The sequence below is a fragment of the Lepisma saccharinum genome, chromosome 12 (genome assembly GCF_977018435.1).
Source record: "Lepisma saccharinum chromosome 12, izLepSacc3.1, whole genome shotgun sequence".
Taxonomy (NCBI): Eukaryota; Metazoa; Arthropoda; class Insecta; order Zygentoma; family Lepismatidae; genus Lepisma; species Lepisma saccharinum.
The window spans coordinates 17707733-17731594 of record NC_139240.1 but is presented as its reverse complement, the minus strand read 5'-3'; the positions used below and the strand labels follow the sequence as shown (position 1 = coordinate 17731594).

General features: G+C 39.1%; 1 protein-coding gene across 4 annotated transcripts in view; it reads left to right on the top strand.

Moving 5' to 3' along the window:
* LOC145996391 (carcinine transporter-like) overlaps nucleotides 1-23862 on the top strand; it is a 168793-nt gene that overhangs the window by 76348 nt on the left and 68583 nt on the right. For 3 of the 4 annotated variants that reach the window (XM_083132826.1, XM_083132825.1, XM_083132828.1), the window contains exons 2-3: nucleotides 1208-1449; nucleotides 2861-2988. In XM_083132826.1, coding sequence (XP_082988952.1) covers nucleotides 1217-1449; nucleotides 2861-2988 — 361 coding nt within the window. In that variant the 5' untranslated portion in view covers nucleotides 1208-1216. The remainder of the gene's footprint in view (nucleotides 1-1207; nucleotides 1450-2860; nucleotides 2989-23862) is intronic. The other variant, XM_083132829.1, reaches the window with a different exon arrangement.

Genomic DNA, 23862 nt, shown 5'->3' with positions numbered 1-23862 from the left:
AGGCGCCCAAAAGTCAACCTCACTTCCACGTAGTGCACCCTGGACTAAAGACTAACGAGGCTCTGGCGACTGGCACTATGGCCAGTATAATTTTGTGTGTGTTGTCCTGTTTTTTGTCCTTGAGTGTGCTGAGTGCCCATTTACAGCCTCAGCTTTTAACAGAAGTCAGAACATTTTAAGATTTTTAGTTATTCAACTTAAGAGTTGTTATTTGTAATGATAAGGGGCTGGCCCCCCTATAATGTGACGGGAGCAAAATAAGTGCTGACGCTCCCAAAATTTTAAATTCAAATTCAAATAAAAAATTCTTCAGTGAAGTTCATAAAAAGAATATGCAATAACTGTTATTTGATAATCTACAGTAGACAGATCTCAGCCGAATGGTTGTTGCTGGTAAGCTAATGATGTGGTATAGTGTATGGAGAACGGGAATGGTTGGTTTATATTCAACAACACAGCCTTTTCACACACCGTCCCTTGCTGCAAGGAATGGGCCCTTCGTTTATGCCTTACGTGCAACGTTCTTTGAAGTGTTCGACACATTCTTCTCGAGTGTGCTGATTTCAGTTACCTCGGACAGTTTTAACCTTCCCAACGATTTGTATTCTATGTTTGGAGACGATGTCAGTGTTTTAACCAATGTTTTTAGATTTTTCGACAAGAGCAGGTCCTTTCCACTGTTTTGAGGTAGTTTTTAAATTATCCTTATCTTTTTTTAAATTGTTGTGTTTTTCCAATGCAGGTCCATTTACAATCTGCATTTTTAAACCTTTCTTAAGGGGCATTTTACACCCCTTTCTTTATCTTTTTACATTTGAGGTAAGGGTTTTAGATAAGGCGAACTTCTCCTTAAACATTGAAGGGTACAAAATGGCCTGATGTGCCGACGCACCTAAACATTTTAATTCAATCAATTAATTAATATACAATTCACCCTCGTATATTGTACAGTAACACACTACATTAACTTCAAACTGTTGGCCATATTTGTGACTCACCCTGTATCTTTGATTCATTTTCAATTCTTTATTTGCTTTTTTCTGTTGTGCGCGAGTTTTCAACACAACAATAGTTATTTTAAATCGGTCCAGCTGTTCTACTTATTGTATTATGTTGAGTCCTTGATCCTGTATTAAACAACATAGACAATTCAGTGGAATATTCAGCACATGTTAAAACAGATAATGTGAATTTCTTCCTATTCCAGTGAACCAACATGTCGAATGCTGACGATGAGCTTTACGAGAACCTGATGGTCTCAATCGGACAGTATGGCCGGTTCCAGAAGCGGTTTATTTACATCTTCAACTTCCTTTACATTATCTTTGTAGCAATGCCCTTCATGAACATTGTGATCAGCCTGGACGTTCCTGATCACTGGTGCCGTGTACCTGGAAGGCAGAAGACCAACTTTACATTAGAAGAATGGAAGAACTTAACTTTACCCAGGTATGTAAGGATATTTTTTTGGCCTGGAGATTTGCATTACATGCTTTTGGATGTATCACAATTAAATTCGAGACATAAGTTTTGATTGTCCTTAGTTTTGTCTATATTTCTTTCACTTAGTAGGGTGTAAGGGCGATCTACTTATAGTAGTACACCCTGGCAACTCCTGCTTCCAAGCCAACGAGGCTCTTATTCTTGACTCACAGTCAGTATAATCCTTTGTGGGGTTGTGTTGTCCTGTGTTAGTTCTTCTGTGGGCTGAGTTCTCCCTTACAGTATATAGTGACGACATTGTCACAGTTGAAGCGAGTTTATTTACATAATGTGCAAGCACCACACGGTTGTATATGTTTTTAGATAAACTCGATGAAAGGTAAATATTGTGTCTTCTCAACATGCCAGTTTGATTCATATTCCTCCAACCGAACTAATAGTAAACTAAGGTATCTGGCCTTTAAAGATAACCACAAGATTTACTATTGAATCATATCTCCACGTAGTATGGAAGAGAGAAAGTTCAGGAACTAAATATAATTATCTAAATAGTGAGTGCAAGTTTGCACATAAACCAGTATAGAATGTAGAGCCTTCTTCTCCATAACGTGGTTGGTTGGACACCTTACCTTGAGGAAAACTAGTTCCTCTCCCTGTGTCAGAATCCAAAATGCGCACCCTGCTTGAAAAGCTGCCCTCAAATTGGCACAAATGAAACCGAGATATAATTACGACTCCGCTCGCACTACGGTCCTTGAGCCTCCTCTGCTTTTAACCTAGGCAAGGAGATTTTAGTCCTCAGAGACGGCATAAGTTTAGTTCTAGTCAAGTAATGAATGAATGAATTAGTTTTCAAAATTAAGAAAGGACATTTCTAACAGACATCTTTAATTTTATTTTTCCCGTACAAGGGGTGACCTTTTGAGGAGGCATTCAAAAGTCAACTTCTCTTCCACATAGTACACCCTCGGTAACTGCAATATGGCAGGCCAAAGAGGCTCTGGTGCCTGGACTTACGGCCAGTATAATCATTTGTAGGGCTGTTTGTTGGCCTGGGTTTTGTCCTTATGTGTGCTCAGTTCCCCTTTTCAGCCTCAGCTTTTAACCCAGGTAAGAATATTTTAGTCCTCAGACACATGTTTAATAATAGTCATGATAAGGAGCTGGGAACCGTATAATGTGACGGGTGCAAGAAGCCTAAGTGGTGATGCACCAATAATTTGCAATTGAATGAAACAACTTAATTTTCTTGTTGGGCCCAGTCCTCAATTTTGTGTTAGTTAAAGGGCTTACACCTGTATTGCTCTAATGTGCCCATACTATAAAAAACAATAAATCATCATTTATCTTCATCTTAGCGATTGGCAGAAAAGCAAAGTAAAATAAATAAAATCAAATTGACTGTTTCTTGCTTCAGGGAAGAAGACAACAGAAATCAGCTTAGCGTGAGCAAATGCAAGATGTTTGACATCAACACCACTTTTCTAAGCGGAAGTGACTTAGTGGATCTGGTTTCTAACACTTCAACAGAACGGAAAGTTGTTGGTAAGTATACATTATAAGTTAGCATAAGTAAATGTATATTATATAAATGTAACTTGCTATTTTCCATTGGTGTTTTTGTAAAATACAACGGACGACCTTTTCGGATACCATTGAAATTCCAACCATCCTTCCGCATAGTAAACAGGGGTGTAAGGGATAACAGTTTCTAATAATGCCCAAATTCAACCTCTTTTCCAAGTGGTCACCCTCTGGTAAGGTACCCAAGAGTGAACCTCACTTCCCTGTAATACACCCCGGTAACTGCTTTCTGCAGGCCAACGAGGCTCTGGTGTCTGGATCCATGGCCAGGACAATCCTTTGTGGAGTTTTGTTGCTCTGTGTTTGTCCCCTTTACAGCCTCAGCGTTTAATGGGTAAGGATATTTTAATCCTCACAGATATTATATTGTTAGATTTTAAGTAATTAATGAACGAATAGTTTAACATTGAATTAGATAATTTTTAACTGCCGCGTCTGGCATAGCGGCGCGTTGCCTTGGTTTGTCCTCCTATCGGTCGCGTCTCCTGGGCGACCCTGGTCCGTCCGTGATCTCACCTGACTGCCATTCAGCCCTTAGGATGTTTGCAGAAGAAATCCCACTACATACATCCCATGGACCTGGTGAAGAGAGTTGAGATCGTGATGTCTGGAACTTGTTCAGTCATGTTCCCTAGACAGCCGTTTCGTTGAGACAGTTGCCGTAGACAATTCGTACTTTCAATATGGAGCCGGGCTATCTGAAAAGACCGCCCGACTAGACATTTCGTTCTTCCTGGAAATAGGAAGCATGCGCAGACCCGACGGACGCTGCCACGAGTCCACCAGGTCCAATGAGCTCTGAATTTTTCTTGTGTGTCTGTCCAAGTATAGTGTATATTTACTTTAACTGGAATTGGTATTCATTTACAGTACAGTGAGCATAATTTTCTTTACATCATTTTTTTTTTACATTAACTTCCGTTACTGTCGCGTGAAGGTTGTGTTCTACAATGTGCTCTGAAACAAAAAAAATAAAAGTACACAATACAGTATCTTTACATCCTTAGAAGGTTCATTGACATGTCTCACTAGTTGAAAGCTTTCGTGCATTGACGAAGAACACAGTGTCATCAACATGTATCGCCACTATGCCCTCTGCAGAGAGTGGTACATCCGCAGTATACAATGCGTGTGGAATAGGTGAAAGAACCGATCCCTGTGGGACTTCGGCTTCCACACTTTCCACACTTTCCATTGACAGTAACTATACATTTTCTGTTTAATACAATAGATAGTCAGTCAGGAGTTTACAGAAGCACATCGAAAATTGTAACTGATGCAATTTGTGGCCCTGATGACAAACCAAATCAAAGGCCTTTTGTACTTCTAAGGAGAGTCCCAGAACCCGATGTTTTCTATTTACATGAACTGAGGCGTAGTCAATGACACGGACTTTGTAGAATTTTTAATAAAGGGCTATTTCCCGTGTATATTTAAGGGTGAAAAATGACCATACTTGCCGACGCACCCCAAAATTTTAAATTAATCAATCAAATGGTTGGTGTATATTGTAGCTGTAAGTTGCCTGCGGATCACTGCAGAGTTTGCTGACATGTGACAAAAAAGGGTGACACTGGGAACGAGGTAGTCCAATTGTAGGATATTTTGAAAATTAAACAATACGGCGGGTGAACGGTAGGCTGCCACAAATATGAGACCGTAATTAGGTGTGTGATTCTTGATTGGAAGCGCCTCTATTCTATTGAAATAAGTATTGGCAGGTCTGCATTGATCTCTTGTCGATTGAGGACTATAAGTTCTCACTTCCTTTGTCCTTGTCGATTCTGTCTGAAGATCCTGCAATGTGGTATGGTCCATATAACGTGTGATTTGAGTTGTTTCCTTTATAAGTACGATATCAACATTTCGTGCACATAATACGTAGATTATGAAATGCTGGTGTTTGTTTGCGAGTCCAACTGCACTGTAGATCATGATATTGATCTGTCCTAAGAGGTTGCAATGACTAAAAATAGTCATCATATTGTATTTCTATGAGTATTTCAATTATGGTGATAATTGACATTCTCTAGGTAACTTGCGACATTCTTTGGAGGTTCCTCGTCACATGTAGCCAAATCTTTGAGATTCCACGTATTGGCCAGTTCTACGAGGGGGTGTAAGGGGTGACCTTCCACGTAGTACAACCAATTATCAACCTCACTTCCACGTACTGGACTGCATTTTGCAGACAAACAAGGCTATGGCGATTTGCTCTATGAGCAGTATAATTCTGTGTGTTGTCCTGTTTTTTGTCCTTGTATGTGTTGAGTGCACTCTTACAGCCTCAGCTTTAAAAGGAAGCCAGAATATTTTAAGATTTTAGTTATGTAACGTTACAGTTGTTATTTGTAACGATAAGGGACTGGGCCCCGTATAATGTGACGGATGCAAAATAGCCCAACTGCTGATGCACCCAAAATTTTAAAATCAAATTTTAAAAAAATCAGTTCTAGGAGGGTGTGCAATCCTTGTCTTGATTAGGAGCACTTGTGAGGTACGCCCGTCTTGCCGTTCTTGTTCTGGGGTCCGTTGGATTAGCATATAAAGTTGGATGAGAAGAAGAAGATATCCAGAGGTGTTTGCAATATTCGTTCTGGGTGAAGGTCTGTTATTAGTAAGTGTTCGTTCTGTGAACGGCATCTGCTGTTGGCTAGCTCCTCTATGCGAATAATTCGCTGAATGGTCTCCTCCACAATTTGCACATACTGTCAGTGTTTGGTCGTCTTTCTTGAAGTGTTTTGTCACAGGGCCCTTTCTACATTTCACAGAGCGAGGAGTGGTGAAGCATTTCGCCTGTGTGTGTCCAAATCTTTGACATTGTAATACTGGTGATGGTTTATATGACTCCACCTTAACGCGATAGTAGGACAGGTATTCTAGCTGGTAGATTTCTGATGCGTTTGGAGTTCGTTCCAAGGTTAGGAAAAAAAGATGATTTCTTCTTGCGTTCTGTTCCTTGTTCTGTTAGAGCACCTTTGATTTCCATGTTGGTACATATATCGACAGTTATCGAATTAGAACTTTTATCTGACGATTTTGTCGTTCTGGAGCGATCGCATATTTAGCTTGAACTTCTTGAGATGTGTGACGTTGGCATCGGCCGAAAGACATTGGAAACTGATTCTATCGGAACATTATGGAGTGCATGGGGCTATTTTGATCTGCTGAGTGGTAGTTGTAGCAAATATGTACGGTGCAGATTGATTGCAGACATAAATTAATGTTTGTCTGGACGAATGTGATTGTACAGGATTGGACTGCTGACTGACTTCATCTTCAACTTGCATGTTTTTGTCCTCTTGATGCTCGGTAGTGCTTTCTGGGGCGATTGCGTCGTACCGGTTTGAGTGAATTACTGGTAGTTGTATAGATTAATTCGATAATCGCGGGTGGAAGTACCATGTGTGGATCTACCAGTTGGAAACCAGAGTTGTCGGGTGAGTTTGTATGATTTCCGGTACTTTTCCCTTCGTTCAACAGACTTTAGAGGTATGTTGTCCAGTTATCTGGTGACTAACCGTCGTATTGGTCTTCTTTTCATGCTGGATTCTTTTCGGATCGCGCCAGTAGAATTAGATTTTTTTAGTTCGGAGTTGGAAGTGGAATCTGCCTCGTATTCTTGGTCCTCAGGGTCCTGTCGGATAATCCGGATATCATTGGTGCACGTGGAGTCTCCGAGGCGATCCCGTTCGTTGATTAGTGGCGCAGGTCACCAATTCTTATTCTGATGTTCTGGAGTTGCGATGGTCTGGGTACTGATAGTCTGGAATGCTAAGGCATGATTAAATATTTCCTGACCTATCGGTAAGATGCAACGTCCTACCACGTAATCGCCACACTTCAATTAGGAGGACGTCAAAAGTCTACCCATACGTGCTAACTTGTTATCAGTCGTAGAACATGGACTGAGAATTATCTCAGGGCTTGCTGGGTGTAAAGAAAGGTGGTGTCTTTACCTGTAACCCTTACGTGCATTTACCTGTACCACGCACCTATATTTACGTGCACCACTTTTGGCCTCGAAGAGATAAAGAGGAGCAGGGATCTTTCAATTCATTCCTCGCAGTGAGGTGCCAGGGGAGTATGGGGACCTAATTTTATTTAGGGACTTGGTCGCCGCTGACGTCACGGGTTCCCCTGTAAGAGAGAGTAGGTTGCGCGTAGCACCCTCAACCACAGCCGGGAATTGGCCGAATAGCGGGCGCTGGGTAAAAGGATCAAAAGATTCCGCGACACCTCCCGGCGTTAGCGGGGAATTGGCAAACTTTTTTTTTTTTTTTTTTTTTTCAATTTTTATTACTCCATATAAACCATATACATTGGTATTTGGAGGGTTCAGTACAGTTCATATAAAAGAAAAATATGTAATTACAAATTTTCTATAATTTACAATCTAGATATTCACTAACACTATAATATTCCTTATTAACTAATAGTTTCTTTAATTTATTTTTGAAACTTGTCATACTTTCTGCTTTTATATCATTTGGTAAATGGTTGAATATTTTAATTGCCATCTGTTGGGGTCCTTCTTGAACTAATGTTAGCCTGGTGAAGTATGGCTTTAAGAGCTGTTTATTTCGGGTGTCATGTGTGTGTTCTATTGAACTTCGCAGCGCAATATTTTTTCTGGCATATAATGACATTTCATATATGTACAGAGAAGGGAGGGTTAATATTTTAAATTTCTTAAACAACGTTTTGCACGATTCCCTAGGCTTTATACCTGCTATAATTCTAATGGCTTGCTTTTGTTTTCTAAATGCTTCTAAACTTGCCGGTGAGTTCCCCCAAAATTCTATTGCATAATTTATTAGTGAATGAAACATTGCATAATATACCTGAATTAGTGAATTTGTTTGAAGTGTTTGTTTTAATAACCGCAGTGCAAATATTTTGGAATTTAGTTTTTTAACAAGTATTTTTACGTGGTTTGACCAATTTAGATTTTCATTTATAGTAACTCCTAAAAATTTTGTTTCTCTAACTAATATTACTGGAAGATGGCTATTCTTTACTACATCTTTAATTTTATTGTTTTGTTTTGTGTGAAATAGCACGTAATTTGTTTTTTGTTCATTCAATAGTAATTTATTACTGTCAAACCAAGATTTCATTTCTTCCATTGTTTTTTCAATGTTGGCTTCTAACTCGTTCACATCATTTCCCTTTATTATTACGCTAGTATCGTCTGCGTACAACAAAATCTTTGTATTCTGTATATTAAATGGTAAATCATTTATGTACAAAAGAAAAAGTACTGGGCCTAATATTGATCCTTGGGGAACTCCATATTTTAATGTCTTTAGAGTGGATTTGTATTTTCTTACGTTTCCTTCTCTTTCGTGACTAATTTCAACACATTGCATTCTGTTTGATAAGTATGATTTCATAATTTCAAGCGCGCTACCCCTTATCCCATAGTGTTCCATTTTAGAAATTAATATTTTGTGGTTTACTAAATCAAAGGCTTTTGTCAAGTCGTAAAATATTCCGAGAACTAATTTTTTATCGTTTATACCTTGCAAGATGTTTTCGATTAATGTATGTGTTGCACTTGCTGTGCTTTTATTTTCAATAAATCCATGTTGTTCTTTTGATAGTATGTTGTGTTTATTAAGGAACTGTAGAAGGCGGCGTTTTAGTAAGTTTTCTAGAATTTTGCTTAGCACAGGTAGTAATGAAATTGGTCTGTAATTTTGAACCATGTTTTTACTTCCATTTTTAAATACTGGGTTGACTTTTGCTATTTTTAGCTTAGTGGGAAAGATACCATTCGCGATACATTCATTAAACAGATATTCTAAAATGGGTGCTAACAACTCCTTGATTTCTTTTATTACTCTGATTGGAAATTCGTCTCCTACAGCCTTTGAGTCTTTTAAATTACATATCTCCTTCGATATTTCATTTGTTGTGGTTGGTGTTAAAAACATGCTTTCTAGAGTGCGCGGTTTAGAGTTACACAAAAGTTTCAATGGGTTTTTTGCATTATTTATATTTGTTACTAAGTTATCTCCTAATTCGGTGAAGTATTTTTTAAATGTTTCACACACTACAAATGGATCGTCTATTTCAATATCACTTGTGCATAATTTTATATTGTTATTTGTTTTTCTCTCTTTCATTACAGTATTTTCATTTACAACGTCCCACATTGCTTTGCTTTTGTTGTTTGAAGACACAATTTTGTTCGCATAATATCTTTGTTTGGCACCTCTTATTTGTTTTTTATAGTAATTTATGCAGGGACGTCGTTAGGGGGGGCCTGGGGGGGCTTTGGCCCCGGCAGTTGTAACTCTGGCCCCCGCAAACAAAATTTTGATCGATTAAAAATTATCCTAAATTAATACTACATATTATTTTCTGGTAAATTTGTAGCAGAGTTGGAAACACTGTTCCGAAGAAAATCTTCGGAAGCAAATGTAGGACAGCAAAATTCCACCCTTTCGTTGCTTACCAGTTTATAACCAAAGGCATAAAATGCTTTGAGGTTATTACCCTTGCCCTACCCTAAGTTTGTGAAAACCTTTTGCCTTTTTTTGCAAATGACCCTTCCGTTACAGATGGAATCAAAGACTCCGCCGAGGCCGAGCGGTCAACAGTAGGGGGTCGAGCGACATATGGAGAGAGTTCTCCAGTACTGACATTGTTCTGAGATTTAAAATTGCTCCTTGCTTCAGCTTCAGAGCCACAGATTAGCTTTGTGTTCTTGCTTGCGAGGAAGGTCTGCTATCGGGTTGCTACGGTCACTGTGTATTTGTTCGTGTGTGGGAAGAGTTCTAGCGTTGTTGTGCATTTCCATTTTGAATGGATAAATTTATCAAAACTGGATATTTTAAAACTATCTCAAAACATGTGGGACATGACGACAATGAAGATGATGTTGATCCAAGTTCTGACGTTCCAAAGTTATGCAAAACAAGTGAATGTGCTAATGTGAAAATAATTACTGATCTTGGGGTAGATAATCCTAGGCAACCACTTTTGCAAAACTATCCAAATACTACGTTCGGAAAGCGAAAGCGATTATTTCAAAAATACTGGTTTGCATCTGCGCCGTGGCTAGAATATAGTGTGAAACTTGACGCATGCTTTTGTTTTCCATGCCGTAAATTTGGCACAGATTCAGGATATGCAGAATCAAGTTTCAGGAAAATAGGGATTCGCAACTGGAAGAAACCATGTGAAAAAATTAAGGAAAACGGAGGAACGTACTATCATCTAAAATGCATGGAACTGTGGGCGAATTACAAAGTGAGTACCAATCAGTTTTGTAAAACAATTTATATGTGTGTGTGTGTTCGTAGTTTAACTTAAATAATGAAATATGTATATGTCTGTATATCGAGTGTTCAAATTGAAAAAATGCTGAGGAGAAAAGTCATATCAGCTTCCCTTTTCAAATTTTGAGATTTGTACCTAAAACATACGGACTGATGGTTCAAAGTAAATAACACAAATTTTCCAATTAATGTACAAGAGTTCAGTAATCACTGATCTCGTCTCAGTGGACTTTTAATTCATATCAGAATTATTTTTCTTAGAGGAAGGCAAATTAATCAGGAAATATTTTCTCATCAAATACATATTGTAATTTGCAAACCAACAACAGTATTAATTTTAATGTAAAATTCAGTACAGAAACTGACAATTTATATGCTGATATTAATGTAATATTTACTTGAAGTTGAAAGAAATGATTACGTCAAATTGTTAGCAATAGCAAAATATGATCGAGAATATTTAAGAGGAAAATTCTTTACCTGGTCAGGAGTTAAATTAAAAATTTCAATTTGAACACTGGATGTACTTTGATTTTCGTTTCCTGTTTTTACATTACTTTACTGACACTTCTGGCTAATGTCAAAGATATGCAACGGTGATACAAGAAATTAATGCATGGACAGTAACAAAAAAAGCGCCTGCCTCTCCAGGCGAGGACATCGCGTAGCGGTAATGTCGTCACCATATAATTAAGAGGTCCTGGCCTGGGTTCGATATCTAGTGGACGCACATAGTGGTTTGAATCCAACTTTAAACTGTACGTCCAGTCCCGATTAGATCAATTTGGGACAAAATCGTAATTCGGTAGCTAACGTGCTCAGCCACTGAGGCGGCTAGAATTCAATAGGTTTTCATTTTGGCTATTTTACCTTTTTTCCTACCTCGTAGGTTAATTTTTACAAGTCGATGTGGATGGATGAATGATGGACGGATGGAAAGGTGATGGGAGCATAGACAAACAGAATGAATCACCAATGGCTGGTGGAGGTTTGAACATGGGATCTCTGATTCCGTAGCCCTTTACGCTTACCACTCCGCCACGAACACTGGAATAAATGAAATAAGTAATGCCATTGTTTAGAATGGATGTCGGGGAGAGTGGAAGCCTAGCTAATAACAATGTACACTAATGCATTGTTGGCATTGCCAGCAGATGTTAACGGTCTACCGATACCTCACACAACGGAGAATAATCTTTACCTATATTTGCATTGTTTTAAAAAATATATATAGCACTGACGAACGAAGGAACAAAGCTAATCTCTATGGTCTAGAGCAGGAATTTCCAAACTTTTTCGTTTCGCCGCGCCATTAGTGTTTCAAGATTTTTCCACGGCGTCCAAATCAGAATGCAGGCATATCTAATACTTGCTTTGATTGATTGATTGATTGAATTGATGTTCCATTTCATGCACAATAAGGCTAATCGGAACTGGACCTACAGTTTAAAGTGGGATCCGAACCACTATGTGCCTGCACCGGGTAACGAACCCGTGACCCCTTTATTACAAGGTGGCAACTCTAACAGTACGCCACCGGGGAGGCCCTATCTAACACTTGTAACGCTCTGTTAGTGTGTATAGGTTGCTTTCCTTAAGTTAAAAAATAAACATATATTTCAAATTCAGAAACATTTTTTATGTAAAATGTTCTAAATAAGAACATGTATTTGGAACAATCATATCAATGACTGAATTTTAGTGAAAATATTGGAACATCTCGCGGCGGCCCCGTACGCCTACCAGGGCGCCCCAGGGCGCCGCGACGCACACTTTGGGAACCACTGGTCTAGAGATTACAATTTCTGTAAAACTGAGTCCGAGGTTTGAATCCTGAAGGAGATATTATTTTCTTTCACTATTACAATAACTGATCCCATTGTCGTCGTAATCAAAAATAGTTTAAAGTCCATTTTATGCTCAAATAGCTTAATTGGAACTGGATTTATAATTTAAATTTGACTCCGACCCATTGTGCTATGTGTCTCCATCTGGACTTGAACCTGGCACTCTTTGGTTACAAGGCAACGTGGTAAACCACACCGAGGAGGTCCGCCGTGGTAAACGTGACGTTATAATAAATATGCAATATAAAGCAAAAACATGAATTTATTCTTGAGAATGTTAAAAAACAACAACAACAAGAAACCGAACATTTGAGTCGCCAATAATATTCTGCATATTACATATTATAATTGTGATGGCGATTTGTGAGTTTTCCTTCATTAATTGCCATTCATGATCGTCAACATTGCGATTAACTAAAAGTAACAGAAAATCGGCACAATATTTAAAAAAATATAATATACGTAGAATAAAAAAATAGGTGTGAAACTGAAAAAGAAAGGTAATAACAAGTTGATATTTACTACCTATTTTTTGTGCTTTTTGAAGTCAAATTTTTTGTCATTTTTGGCGCCAATTTACCTGTCTATTTAGCATGCTTTGTGGCTATTATAAACCCGCTCCCTACTGATAACACGAACTCAAGACAGAAATAAACAAAGTGTGAAAACACCTACTTCAGTGTCTTTGTGCATGACACTTGCACAAACCATCAACGTCGTTTTGCGAGAATACAGGGTGCAAGTTAAGAGGTGCACAATTTTCGAAATTGCCGCAAAAAAAGTGGCACGCATCTATTTTTCCTGCTACATCTCGAGGCACTGGTGTACACATGGGGGAGCTGATGCGGCTATAACTCTCCCGAAATTTATGTCTTTGAACAACTTTCAAAAGGAAGCTTAAAAGTGGTTAATTATGAAATTTTGTCTCTCCCCCTCCCCTCTGAAAAAAACCCTGCACACGTTAGTGTCTAGAGGAGAGTTACAAATCAATCGCATAATTTAAAGTGCTGTTTGCGCTGGAATACTACTAAATGTGCTAGAATTTAAATTTGACAATAATTTCAATGTTAAAAGCGTCATTATTATTATTATTATTATTATTATTAATGTTTTTATAACGTCCTATTATTGTTATAATTACGTCCCTGCCTAAATTCACAGCCAGAAATAAGATTGATTGATTGAGTTGTTTTAAGACCACTTTGTGCACAGTAAGGTTAATCGGGACTGGACCTACAGTTTCAAGTGGGATCCGAACCACTATGTGCCTCCACCGGGTATCGAACCCGGGACCCCTTAATTACAAGGGAACGACGGTACCACTGCGCCATCGGGAAGGCCCAGAAATTAGAATAAAACGCGATCTTCTTTCTTCAGGAAAGCAACATCTTGACAGGCGGCCCTAAGACCAGCATAAAGCTTGAATGGAGACAATACAACAAGCTTGTTCAACATATGTTGGCGAGATGGTTGCGGACAACCAAAGGCGGCACTGCGTCCCAAATACTCTCTGAACTGCCCGTCATAAAATGTTCCTGCGAGACGTATTTCTAATCTGTGGTCGTCACTGTATGACTAGACCCCTTTGTGTCGAACCTGACAAATTGCAGGGAGCGGTCTTTCTTGCTTTAAGGGATTAAGGGAAGGAAATGGCATTCAAATGGCAGGGAAGACTTATCCCTGGGTTGAGTTATTGTACCCCTGCTGTTTCAGTGCACCGTTTCTGTAAGGAATACGCAAATACGGTTAAATTTTCCCTTCCCCAGTAAACCTTTGTTTTCGATTCATTTTGTTCATTCTGCTAGATTTTGCTTCTATCCAGGGTGCCAAGTACCAGAACAGTCCAATGACCTCGCTGCCTTCGAGCAAGCAATAACTTTAGTGAGGAGGTAGGAGGGCTTGGGGAGGGAGGAGGGGCGGATGCAAGAGGACGAAGAAAATGTAGCAGTTTACTTACATGATGACTCGTGAAAGTATTTGTTATTGCCTGTTTGAAAGAATGAAAGGTATGAAATTAGTAATATTTTTCTTGTTCGCTTCGCTTTCAATATAAGCGTTTCTCATAAGTAACAAGTTATAATGGTTACCCCAAAAAACTGTGTATATGTGTGCGTGTGCGTGTATGTAATATGATTTGTTAATGATGACGTACTGGATACCAAATAATGAAAAAAGTAAAGTAATGTACTCCCCTGTGCTTTTCGCTATGCCATGAAAGCGTATAGGGGTGTGTAGTTAGGGCTCCACACTTTCTTGATCACGGTCGAAGGTGGAGGTGATGTGATCAATCAGCACCACGTCCCTGGCCTCGTTTACCTGCCAGAGTTTCCTCCATGTACCCACTTTATACGTACGACGCTGGGTGGGTACCGGAGCCGCTCGAACAGGTGAAAAAAAAATCCCGGTATCCTCCAGAATGAATAGGAAAGATCCTACACAGAATAATTTATCAGTTTAGCACTTCCACAGGGGATATAGTTTTGATAAAAAAGAAGAGGTTGTCATTGAGACAAGCAGAAAGTAAAATACATTAAGGAAAACTGTAAAGTAATAGTTTAATAGTAATTACATAAATTGATTTGCTTCCTGAAAATTGTTGAACTCTAATTTTTATTTGACCTCCAGTATTCACATATACGTATATTATATACACTTCTTAGTAGTTTAATATACCAATGCACTATATATGTAGCAATATTATAATGTAATATAATATTATATATATATATATATATATATATATCTGTGTGTGTATGTGTGTGTGTGTGTGTGTGTGTGTGTACATTACACACACAGAGTTATTTACCTTTACTGTCTGGAAATATTTACATAGGAACAAATTTCAGATTTGGCCCCCCCGAACTGATCAACCTAGCTACGTCCCTGAATTTATGTAAAATTTATTTACTGATTTATTTATGGGAGTGCGTTGACTTTGACTTATTAGGGATCTTTTTATTTTGCTATATTGTTTTACCTCTCGTGTTATCCACTGTTTTCTCCTTCCAGTTTTGGCTTGTATTTTTCTTTTAGGGAAAGCTTTGTCAAAAATATTGTAGAGTGTATTTGTAAAAATTGTGAACTTTTCATCACTGTCTATTTGACTTACATATATTTGGCTCCAAGATTCTATTTCTATCAAAGATTTAAATTTGTACATATTTCTTTGACTATATATTCTATTTTCATGCATAACAGGTTGTTTGGTAACACGTGTAGTTTTTACGTGCATTATTTGGCACGTGTGATCAGAGAGACCGTTCTTAATGTCATATGAGATGTCACCGTGATCGAGATTTGTAAGAACATTGTCAATTGCAGTTTCGGAATTAGATGTTATTCTGGTAGGTTTTTTAATTAAATAGTTAATATTATACGATAAAGTTAGTGTCAACAAACGGTTTCGCTCAGGGCAGTCTTTTAGAAAATCAACATTGAAATCTCCACAAACTAATACTTTTTTCTTATGAATATTTGGTATGTTATTTAGTACATTTTCAAGACGTTCAAGAAATATTTCTAAAGACCCTAATTGGCTTCGGTAGACCGAAAGTATGACAAGGTTCAAATTATCTATTGTAACAGCAGCACATTCAAAATTTAATTCCGAGGACTCGTTACACAGTTTGTTAGTTAGTCTAGCATGTGGCAGCAGAGAGTTTTTTACTAAAATTAGAGAACCACCTCGTTGGTATGTCACTCTACAAAAACCGCTAATTATTTTATAATTACTAATTTTCAAAAGTTTTATATTTTCACTGTTGAGCCAATGTTCTGTTAAGCATATTACATCTGGTTCCGGGTCGATCGTGTTGATCAATACTTCGAGTTCTGCTATTTTGGGAGTTAAGCTTTGTATGTTGTGCATTAGGATGGTAAAAATATCACTCTGGGTGCTTACCTGCTGTCCCGTTGGGGTCACCGATCTCCCGCTCCCCCTCTCTCACTTGGAAACACCCACCACTGCCTCTAACGGGCTCACTTTCACTTTCTCCCCCCCAAATTTTTCACTCACTCGAGGGTCACGGAAATTTAATCTTCTTTCAGGAATGACACCCGGGGCACATTCCTTGGAATCCGGCGAAATCTGGAGTCCTGCTTTGTCCCTCTCGTAGTCAATGCACTGTTGCAACGTGTACGCCACTCCATTCACGACGAGTTTGTCGTATCGCAAGTGAGCGACGGATCCATCTTTTCTTGCTTGCACCAAATGAGGTTTCAGCTTTTCCCTCTTTTTTTGCACACCGTCCGAATAATGTTCAGATACCGCCACACCATTCGTTTTGAGTTGGTTCGATTTCCTAAGGATCTCCTGTCGCTTTTTATAAGAATTGAGACGCACGACAATCGGCCTCCTCCCACGCACTCTGCCCATTCTGTGAGCTCTCTCCACCATATCTGGAGAAATATTCACGTCCGTCTTGTTCTTGATGAGAGCAATCACTTTTTCTTCTGATTCTTCCCAGCTTTCATTTTTTTCCGTGTTTTCTTCCACGCCGTAAAATATGATGTTGTTTCTCTTTGACTGCCCTTCGAGGTAGTCTACCTTCTCGCTCAAAAACAGGTTGTCTTTCCTCAATTGCTCCACGTCTCTTTTCGCCTCCACCACTTGATTTTCGAGAGCACAGATTTTTTCAATCGCGCTTTTTAGCTCCATCCGGAAATGCCTTATCTCTCCCTTGAGGTCCGCCTGTCCATCCTTCAGGTCTCGCAGCATCTTCATAACGTCGTCCATCTCGGGGCCTGGATTTGCTTCAATCCCCTGTGCCAGGAGCAGCATAATGATAAGGAATGCACTTATGAAACAACACTTCCCACTGAAATGATATTCCGATCCATGTCCACTTGTCTTCGTCGATGTAACACAGAAACGTATGCAGAAGCAACCTATGGAGGCTCTCCATTGTTCCGTGCCGATACCCATTTGGCAACTTTGGGTTTGTGGGAGCGAATTTTTCTACGTCTGCTCGCTACGGTGAACTGATGGACCTCGGTGTTTCCTATACAGGGACGGCAGGTTAGGACGGAAAGGTCCTGGTACTCCCAGTCAAGCCAGGCAGGTAGATCCTGAGCACCTATCAGCCGAAGCGATCGGACCAGGTAGATAGGTTGCTGATAGGCTCATCTTCTTCTTCCTCCTTCCTTCGGTATGGCTTCTAGTCTTCAGGCTGGGAGGCCGATTAACCCTGGATGTTTGCCCGTTGACATCAGCGAGCCAACTGAGCTCCGGTCTTCCCCCCCCCCGTTGACAGGGCTTTTCTGCCCCAGCATCAATTTTATTTTTAGCTGGAATCTCGTTTACAAATACAAGTACATTAATATATAGACATTCAGGATTTCCCTTTCACCCCGCATTTAAATGGCGAAGATTGAGAGGGGAACAATTTTTTACGGAAATATCACAACCCCAACGAGCCCTCCCGCAACTGTGGCAAGGCTGGTTCATTGGGATTGTACAATGTAAGGAAACATTTATAACATTAAATATACTAGACAAAACAGGACAACACATGGTACCCTAAGGTACCAAAGCATCGACTAGCTGGGTAATTACCCTTCGTCGAGTCGAACGATCCGGCGCTTCCCGGATTGTTTGAATTCCCTGGAGTAGCTGTATTAGACCAGAGATGATGTCAGGCTGCACCAGTTGATGGAGCAATTCCAGCAGGGACGCTTGATCTGTAGTCGAAGGCGCTGCTTGGCGTGGCGTTGGTCGAGGTGCTTGCGGGCGGTTGTCTCTCCTGCGTGGTTCGGGCTTCTAGTTGGTCGAACTGGCAGTGGGTCTGGGACGATATTCCCGGGCGGGTGTCTTCACGGGAACGTCCTGTCGAATGGGCCTTGGTACAGCTGGGCGTTTTTGGTTGGATTGGGTCCGAACTTCTACTTTGATCTTCTTGAATAGGGATCAGCCCCTATAGCTGGCATAGTGGTTAAGGTTGCAATTAGCACATCTGGGTTGGGTGTCCAGGTCCTTCTCGGGACAGTCAGCGAATCTATGTGGCCCCGCACACTTGACGCAGCGGGGTGTAGCGAAGCAGTGCCGCTGGCCATTCCCGACCTACTGGCACGCGTGGCACTGAAGACTCATAGAAGAGCGATATTTCTCTACTTTTATCTGGTAACATTTGATACTTTCAAGTTTATAGATCCGATGCGATTCAGGAGTGTTAGGGAGGACAACCATTATGAGTGGTAATAGCTTCCTCGTCGAGGTGGGTCCCGTGACTCTGTAGTTGTGTTCGGGGTGTAAGGGGTGACCTTCCACGTAGTACACCCAAATGTCAACCTCACTTCCACGTTAGTACACCCTGGACTGAAGACTAACGAGGCTCTGGCGACTGGCCCCATGGCCAGTATAATTTTGTTTGTGTTGTCCTGTGTTTTGTCCTTACTTGCGCCGAGTGTTCTTTGCAGCCTCGGCTTTTAACGAAAGTCAGAACATTTTAATATTTTATGATTTTAATTACGCAACGTTAGAGTTGTTATGTGAAACGGTAAGGGGCTGGACCCCGTATAATGTGACGGGTGAAAAATAGCCTTAGTGCTGACGCACCCAAAATTTTAAAATCACAATCACAATCACAATCTGTAGTTGTGTTCTGCTGACGTCGAGCTGTGGTGTTTAATTGGTGGATACTATGGATTTGAAATCCATATATTTTTGTCAAAACTTCACGGAGTCCATCTAGGCTGATGTCTATCGGGAGGTAACGTATAATTACCTTTAGCAGCTGCAGATGAGCCGTAAGCGAAGCCAATTTTTTCCCTCTTGAGGTAATCACATACGGTCGTGAAGGCCTTCTGGTCTAATGTAGTAATGCGGCAACTTCCCTTTGTGTATCGAAAAAATATTCTGTGGCCAACAACAAGGTTACTTATCACTTCAGTCACCTTGTTGGTTTTAGTATTGTATATCGTTATGCAGGGGAGCCTGCGTGTCTTCGTGGGTGGTGAGGTAACTGGCGTGTTGCCTCGTGTCTGACTGCTGGGCTCACTGCTAGGCTGCGACGCGGCCTGGCGGTCGCTGTCGTACTCGCTGGTGGTATCTTCATCCCCCTCTGAGTCGGTCTTTGGTCGTTCGTCTTGGGCTCGGTTCTTCCGGCGCCCCTTTTCCATTGCTGGGGTTTTCGGAATCAAACAGTCCCGTTTTTCCACAGCGTGGCATAAGTTCCGAGGTGCTGACACCTCGGCATCTCGGTGAAGGATGGATCTCCGTTGCGTTGCGTTGCGTTAACTCTGATTATAGGTGAGTGTCGGGTCTGGCCCTTGTCTCTTTTTATATAATGAATTTTCCTTTTTTTTTCTTTTTTCAATGTTGTATTGTATTATTTTTGAAAGCGTTGATTACGCTTTTTTATTATTATTATTAAGGTCTGGGCCTATTATACATCGTCTTATGTGTCACTGTTTTCCCTATGTTTTTTATTATTTCATTCTTATGCTCTTTATTTCTCTCCCATCTCTTTTCCCAATTCTGTCTATATATTCTTCGAACATTTCGAGACCTAGTTGGGTATGTAAGGTCTTTATTCTTGTTTTCCTGCTCATTCCAGTGATAATTCTTGTTGCTTCGTTTTGTACTTTCTGTAGTTTATTTATGTGGTCTTTGGCTGCGTGCTTCCAGGATGTCGGATTATCATTTTGTATAAATGTAGTTTAGTTTCTTGCGATATCGCATTCGTCTTCAGCAGCCTGTACATTGCATGTAGTTTGGTCTTTGATCTAATTGCAGCGTCAGCTATTTGCCTCCCAAAAGTTAGTTTGTGATCCAAAATAAGACCTAAGTATTTGGCTTCATTTTTCCTTTCGATTTTTTCCTTGGATTTTTAGGGTTTCTTCTTTTCTATGGGAGTCTTTGGTGAATAGAATTGCACTCCTTTTATTTGCATTGACTCTAATTTTCCACTTGTTTGTCCATTCATCATGTTTTAAGAGAAGTCTTTCCATATATCTATAAGTAAATTTTTGATTTCTGCTTGAGGCAAAGAGTGCCGCGTCATCTGCATAAAAAACGATTGTGCAATGTTCCGAAGAAGGTATATCGCTGGTGTAGATGGAGTATAAAAGAGGTGAGATTACTGCACCTTGCGGAACTCCTGCCTTAATTGTCATAGTGGATGATAAAACTTTCTTATAATGAACTTGAAAAGTTCTGTCGTCCAGGTAGTCTGCTACAAGTTTTATGTAGGCGTCGTTAAATTTAAAATACTTCAGCTTCAGGAGGAGTCCTTGGTGCCAAACCCTATCGAATGCTTTTTCGATGTCCAGGAATATTCCCAGGGTATAATGTCTTCGATTAAAGTTGGTCGTGATGATATCTGTGGTTTTCAGTAGCAGATCTTCCGTACTATGTTTTTCCCTAAATCCAAATTGGGTGTTTGGTATTATCTTTTGTTCATTACAATGATCTTGCAGTCTTTTCATCAATATTCTCTCGAAAATTTTGCTGATCTGGGATAGAAGGCTTATAGGTCTATAGTTTTCCAAGTTTGTCGAATTTTTCTTTCCTTTCGGGATCATAGTTACTCTTGCCTTTCTCCAGCTTTTTGGGAAGTAGCTTAATATCATGATTGCATTAAAGATTTTTGTTAGAAATACTATTGTTCTTCTTGGTATATTCTTCAGCATGTCTGGTTTGATTTTGTCTTGTCCTACTGCTTTGTTACTTTTTAATTTTTTAAAAATTCTTGCGACTTCTTGTGGGGTTGTAAGAGTTGGTTTCTCCTTATACTTTTCTGTTTTTATTGTATTTAAATTTTCTTCTGCTTCCCTAGTTGTTTCAGTATTATCCAGATCTTCATTTATTTTAAATTGTTCTTCTAGTTTTTTCGCGAATTTTTCTGCAATTTCATCTTCTTCCATGATTTGACCATTCTTGTCTTTAATTGCACTAGTCAGTGCGTCCGTATTCTGGTATTCTTGTAAGATTTTCCAGAAATTGCTGTCTAGGGGAGCAACTCCTTTGAATTTCTCTTCCCATTGCTTTTCATTTGTTTCGATTATTCTCTCTTTCACTTTCTTCTTTAGAATATTCCATAAGGTTTTGTACTTTTTATTTCTGGAGTTATTCCATTTCTTCCTGTACCATTTTTTTATTTTAATCAACATACTTAGGACGTTATCCTCGTTTTCTGTGGATTTTTGACTTTTTTCTTCTCTGGAGTTGAGTTTCTAAGCTGTATTCATTTATTTTGTTAAAGATTCTATAGCATTCTCAATATCTTCTTTTGTTTCTAACTTTTTTTTAAATCTGTTCTTTCATGGAGTCTTTTTTGATATTGTTTCCAATCCGTATGGATTATTTTTGGGTGATTTATAGTATTACTTTCTAAGCTAGCTGGTATTTGAAATATGATAGGTAGGTGGCCAGAATCCAGTTCGTGCAGTACTCGTGGTTCATTGCAGAGATATTCGTTTTTTGACACTATTATGTCTATCACGTCTGGTTCTCCGCCACATTTTGGATATAGGGTAGGTTCTTTTGGTGCAGTTGCTATGACCGGTAATTCAGATATGGTATTGTAAAGCTTTCTGCCTGCTTCATTGGGGTTCTTAGAATTCCAATGCTTGTGTTTTGCATTAATATCTCCTACTAAAATTATATTTTTCCCCATATCGAAGATCTTTTTAATGTCTCCTTCTTCCATCGTTCTGCTTGGTGATCTGTATCCAGCTATAAGGATAATTTCTCTATCTTTTGTTTTTAAAGTTATGGCTGTTGCTTCTAAAGTTTGGAAAGTAGGGAGTTCTATTTTTGTAGCCTTTAATTCTTTCTTAATTAAGATCATTGTGCCTCCTTTTGCACTACTTATTCTGTCATCTCTGAAAATTGCGTAGTTCCTTATATTAAAGGTATTTTGGGTTTTAGGTGGGACTCATTTACTAATGCAATGTCTATCTTATTTTCTGTTAAGAATTTGGTAAAAATCTCTTTCTGCTCCTTCATTCCGTCTGAATTCCATGCAGTTATTTTTAATTGTCTTTTGATTGCTTTTTCAAAAACACCCATCATTTATCATTTCAGAGATTACTTCTATTGCTGCTGTTATTTTAGAAATATTGTCTTTTTTATCTTTAAGTTTTTTTCATTCCTCTCTTCAGGTGATTTAGTATCTTTTTGAATTGTTCACTTTTCAGAAAGTTTACGACTGACTTTATATCTTCCATGAAGTTTCCTTCCTCTTCATCATCATTCTTCTTATTTTTATTGGATGGATTTTCGTTTTTCTTGATTTTGTTGGCGTATGAAGGTCTCGTTCCTTTTTGTTTTTCCACTTTATCTTTTATTTGCTTGTTTTTTGTAGAGGGTTTATTATTTTTAGTAAGGTTTTCTTCAAATTCCTCTTCTTCTTCACTAGTACAACTGCTACTTCCTGTGGTGGAGACAGTATTTGATAATCTGTCTTGTACTTTATTTGTTATGTTCCGGACATCTCTCTTCTAATTTTCTTTCTTTTGATAGTTTTGAAAGTATACACATCCCCTGTAGTTGGCTGGGTGTTTTTCACTGCAATTGGCACATTTTGGTGATTCGTCTTCTTTTAACTGGCAATTTGCAGCAAATATGATATTCACCACATTTTACACATCTTGTGGCTGCATTACAGTTGTCCTGATTGTGTCCGATCCTCTTGCAGTTCCTGCATTGCATTGCACCAATTGAACGGTATGGTTCTATTTTGCATGGGAATTCATAAATATTTCTGACCTCGTATATTTTTGCCACATTTTCCGTTCTTTTTAGCCATACTTGAAATAATGGATGGTATATTTTATCTTGCGTTTCTTTGTTTTTTCTGTACATTTGATTTACTGCTTCTACAGTAAAACCCTCATCCTGTAAGGCTTCTATAATATCGTCTTTTATTGCGTCGATTGGTAGAAATCGTATAACAACTTTTAAAGGTCTGTTGTTCCTTTGTAGTAGTCCAAGCGCATATTCGTACGCAGTTTGGTCGCAAAAAGCTCTAATTTTGTTCAGATCTTCATTGCAGTTCGTTTGTAATCTCAAATATTCCTTGGTTTGGAAAACTTGCGGTCTATCTTTTAGTGTTCTTCCAATTAATTTTACGAAGTTGTATCTTTCAGTAATTCTGTATATGTATATTGGTTGAGGTTTTCTCTGGTTTCTCTCTTGATTGTATGACTGTTGGGTCTTTCTGCTGTTTTCCTTGACGTTGCTGGGTCCAGGAGGATTTGTTTGTCCATCGCCACAGTCGTCGTCCTGTAGGTTTTGATATCTATTACTAATGGGAATTCTGTTTTCATTGTTATTGCTTCGTTTTGCCATCTTATTCCTCTTGCTATTCTGCTCGTATATTGGAGTGCTTGTTCTTCTTTCCGGGTCTTCTTCTTCTTGGCTGTATTCACTCGTCGTTCTGTTCCTCTTCTTGTTTCCTCTTTCTTGTATCATTGATTCGTTTAAACTTCTGTGTAGCACGTCCATATTAGCCTCCTCTCTATTGATGAACAATTTTATCTGCTCCCTTTGAACATTGGTTGCTTCTTTCTTCTTTGTTGGTTCCTTTCTCATAATCCAATTTCCTGTATTAGCTATCTTTATGGAAGTCCTCTTTTTGTAGCCCTTGTAAGGCCCACAAATAATTCTTGAAGCAGTTTTCACTCTCAGTATGGCTCTCCAAAAACACTTCACTTAATAAGAAAATATACCAGCACTGTGTACTTACATGCCTTTTGCT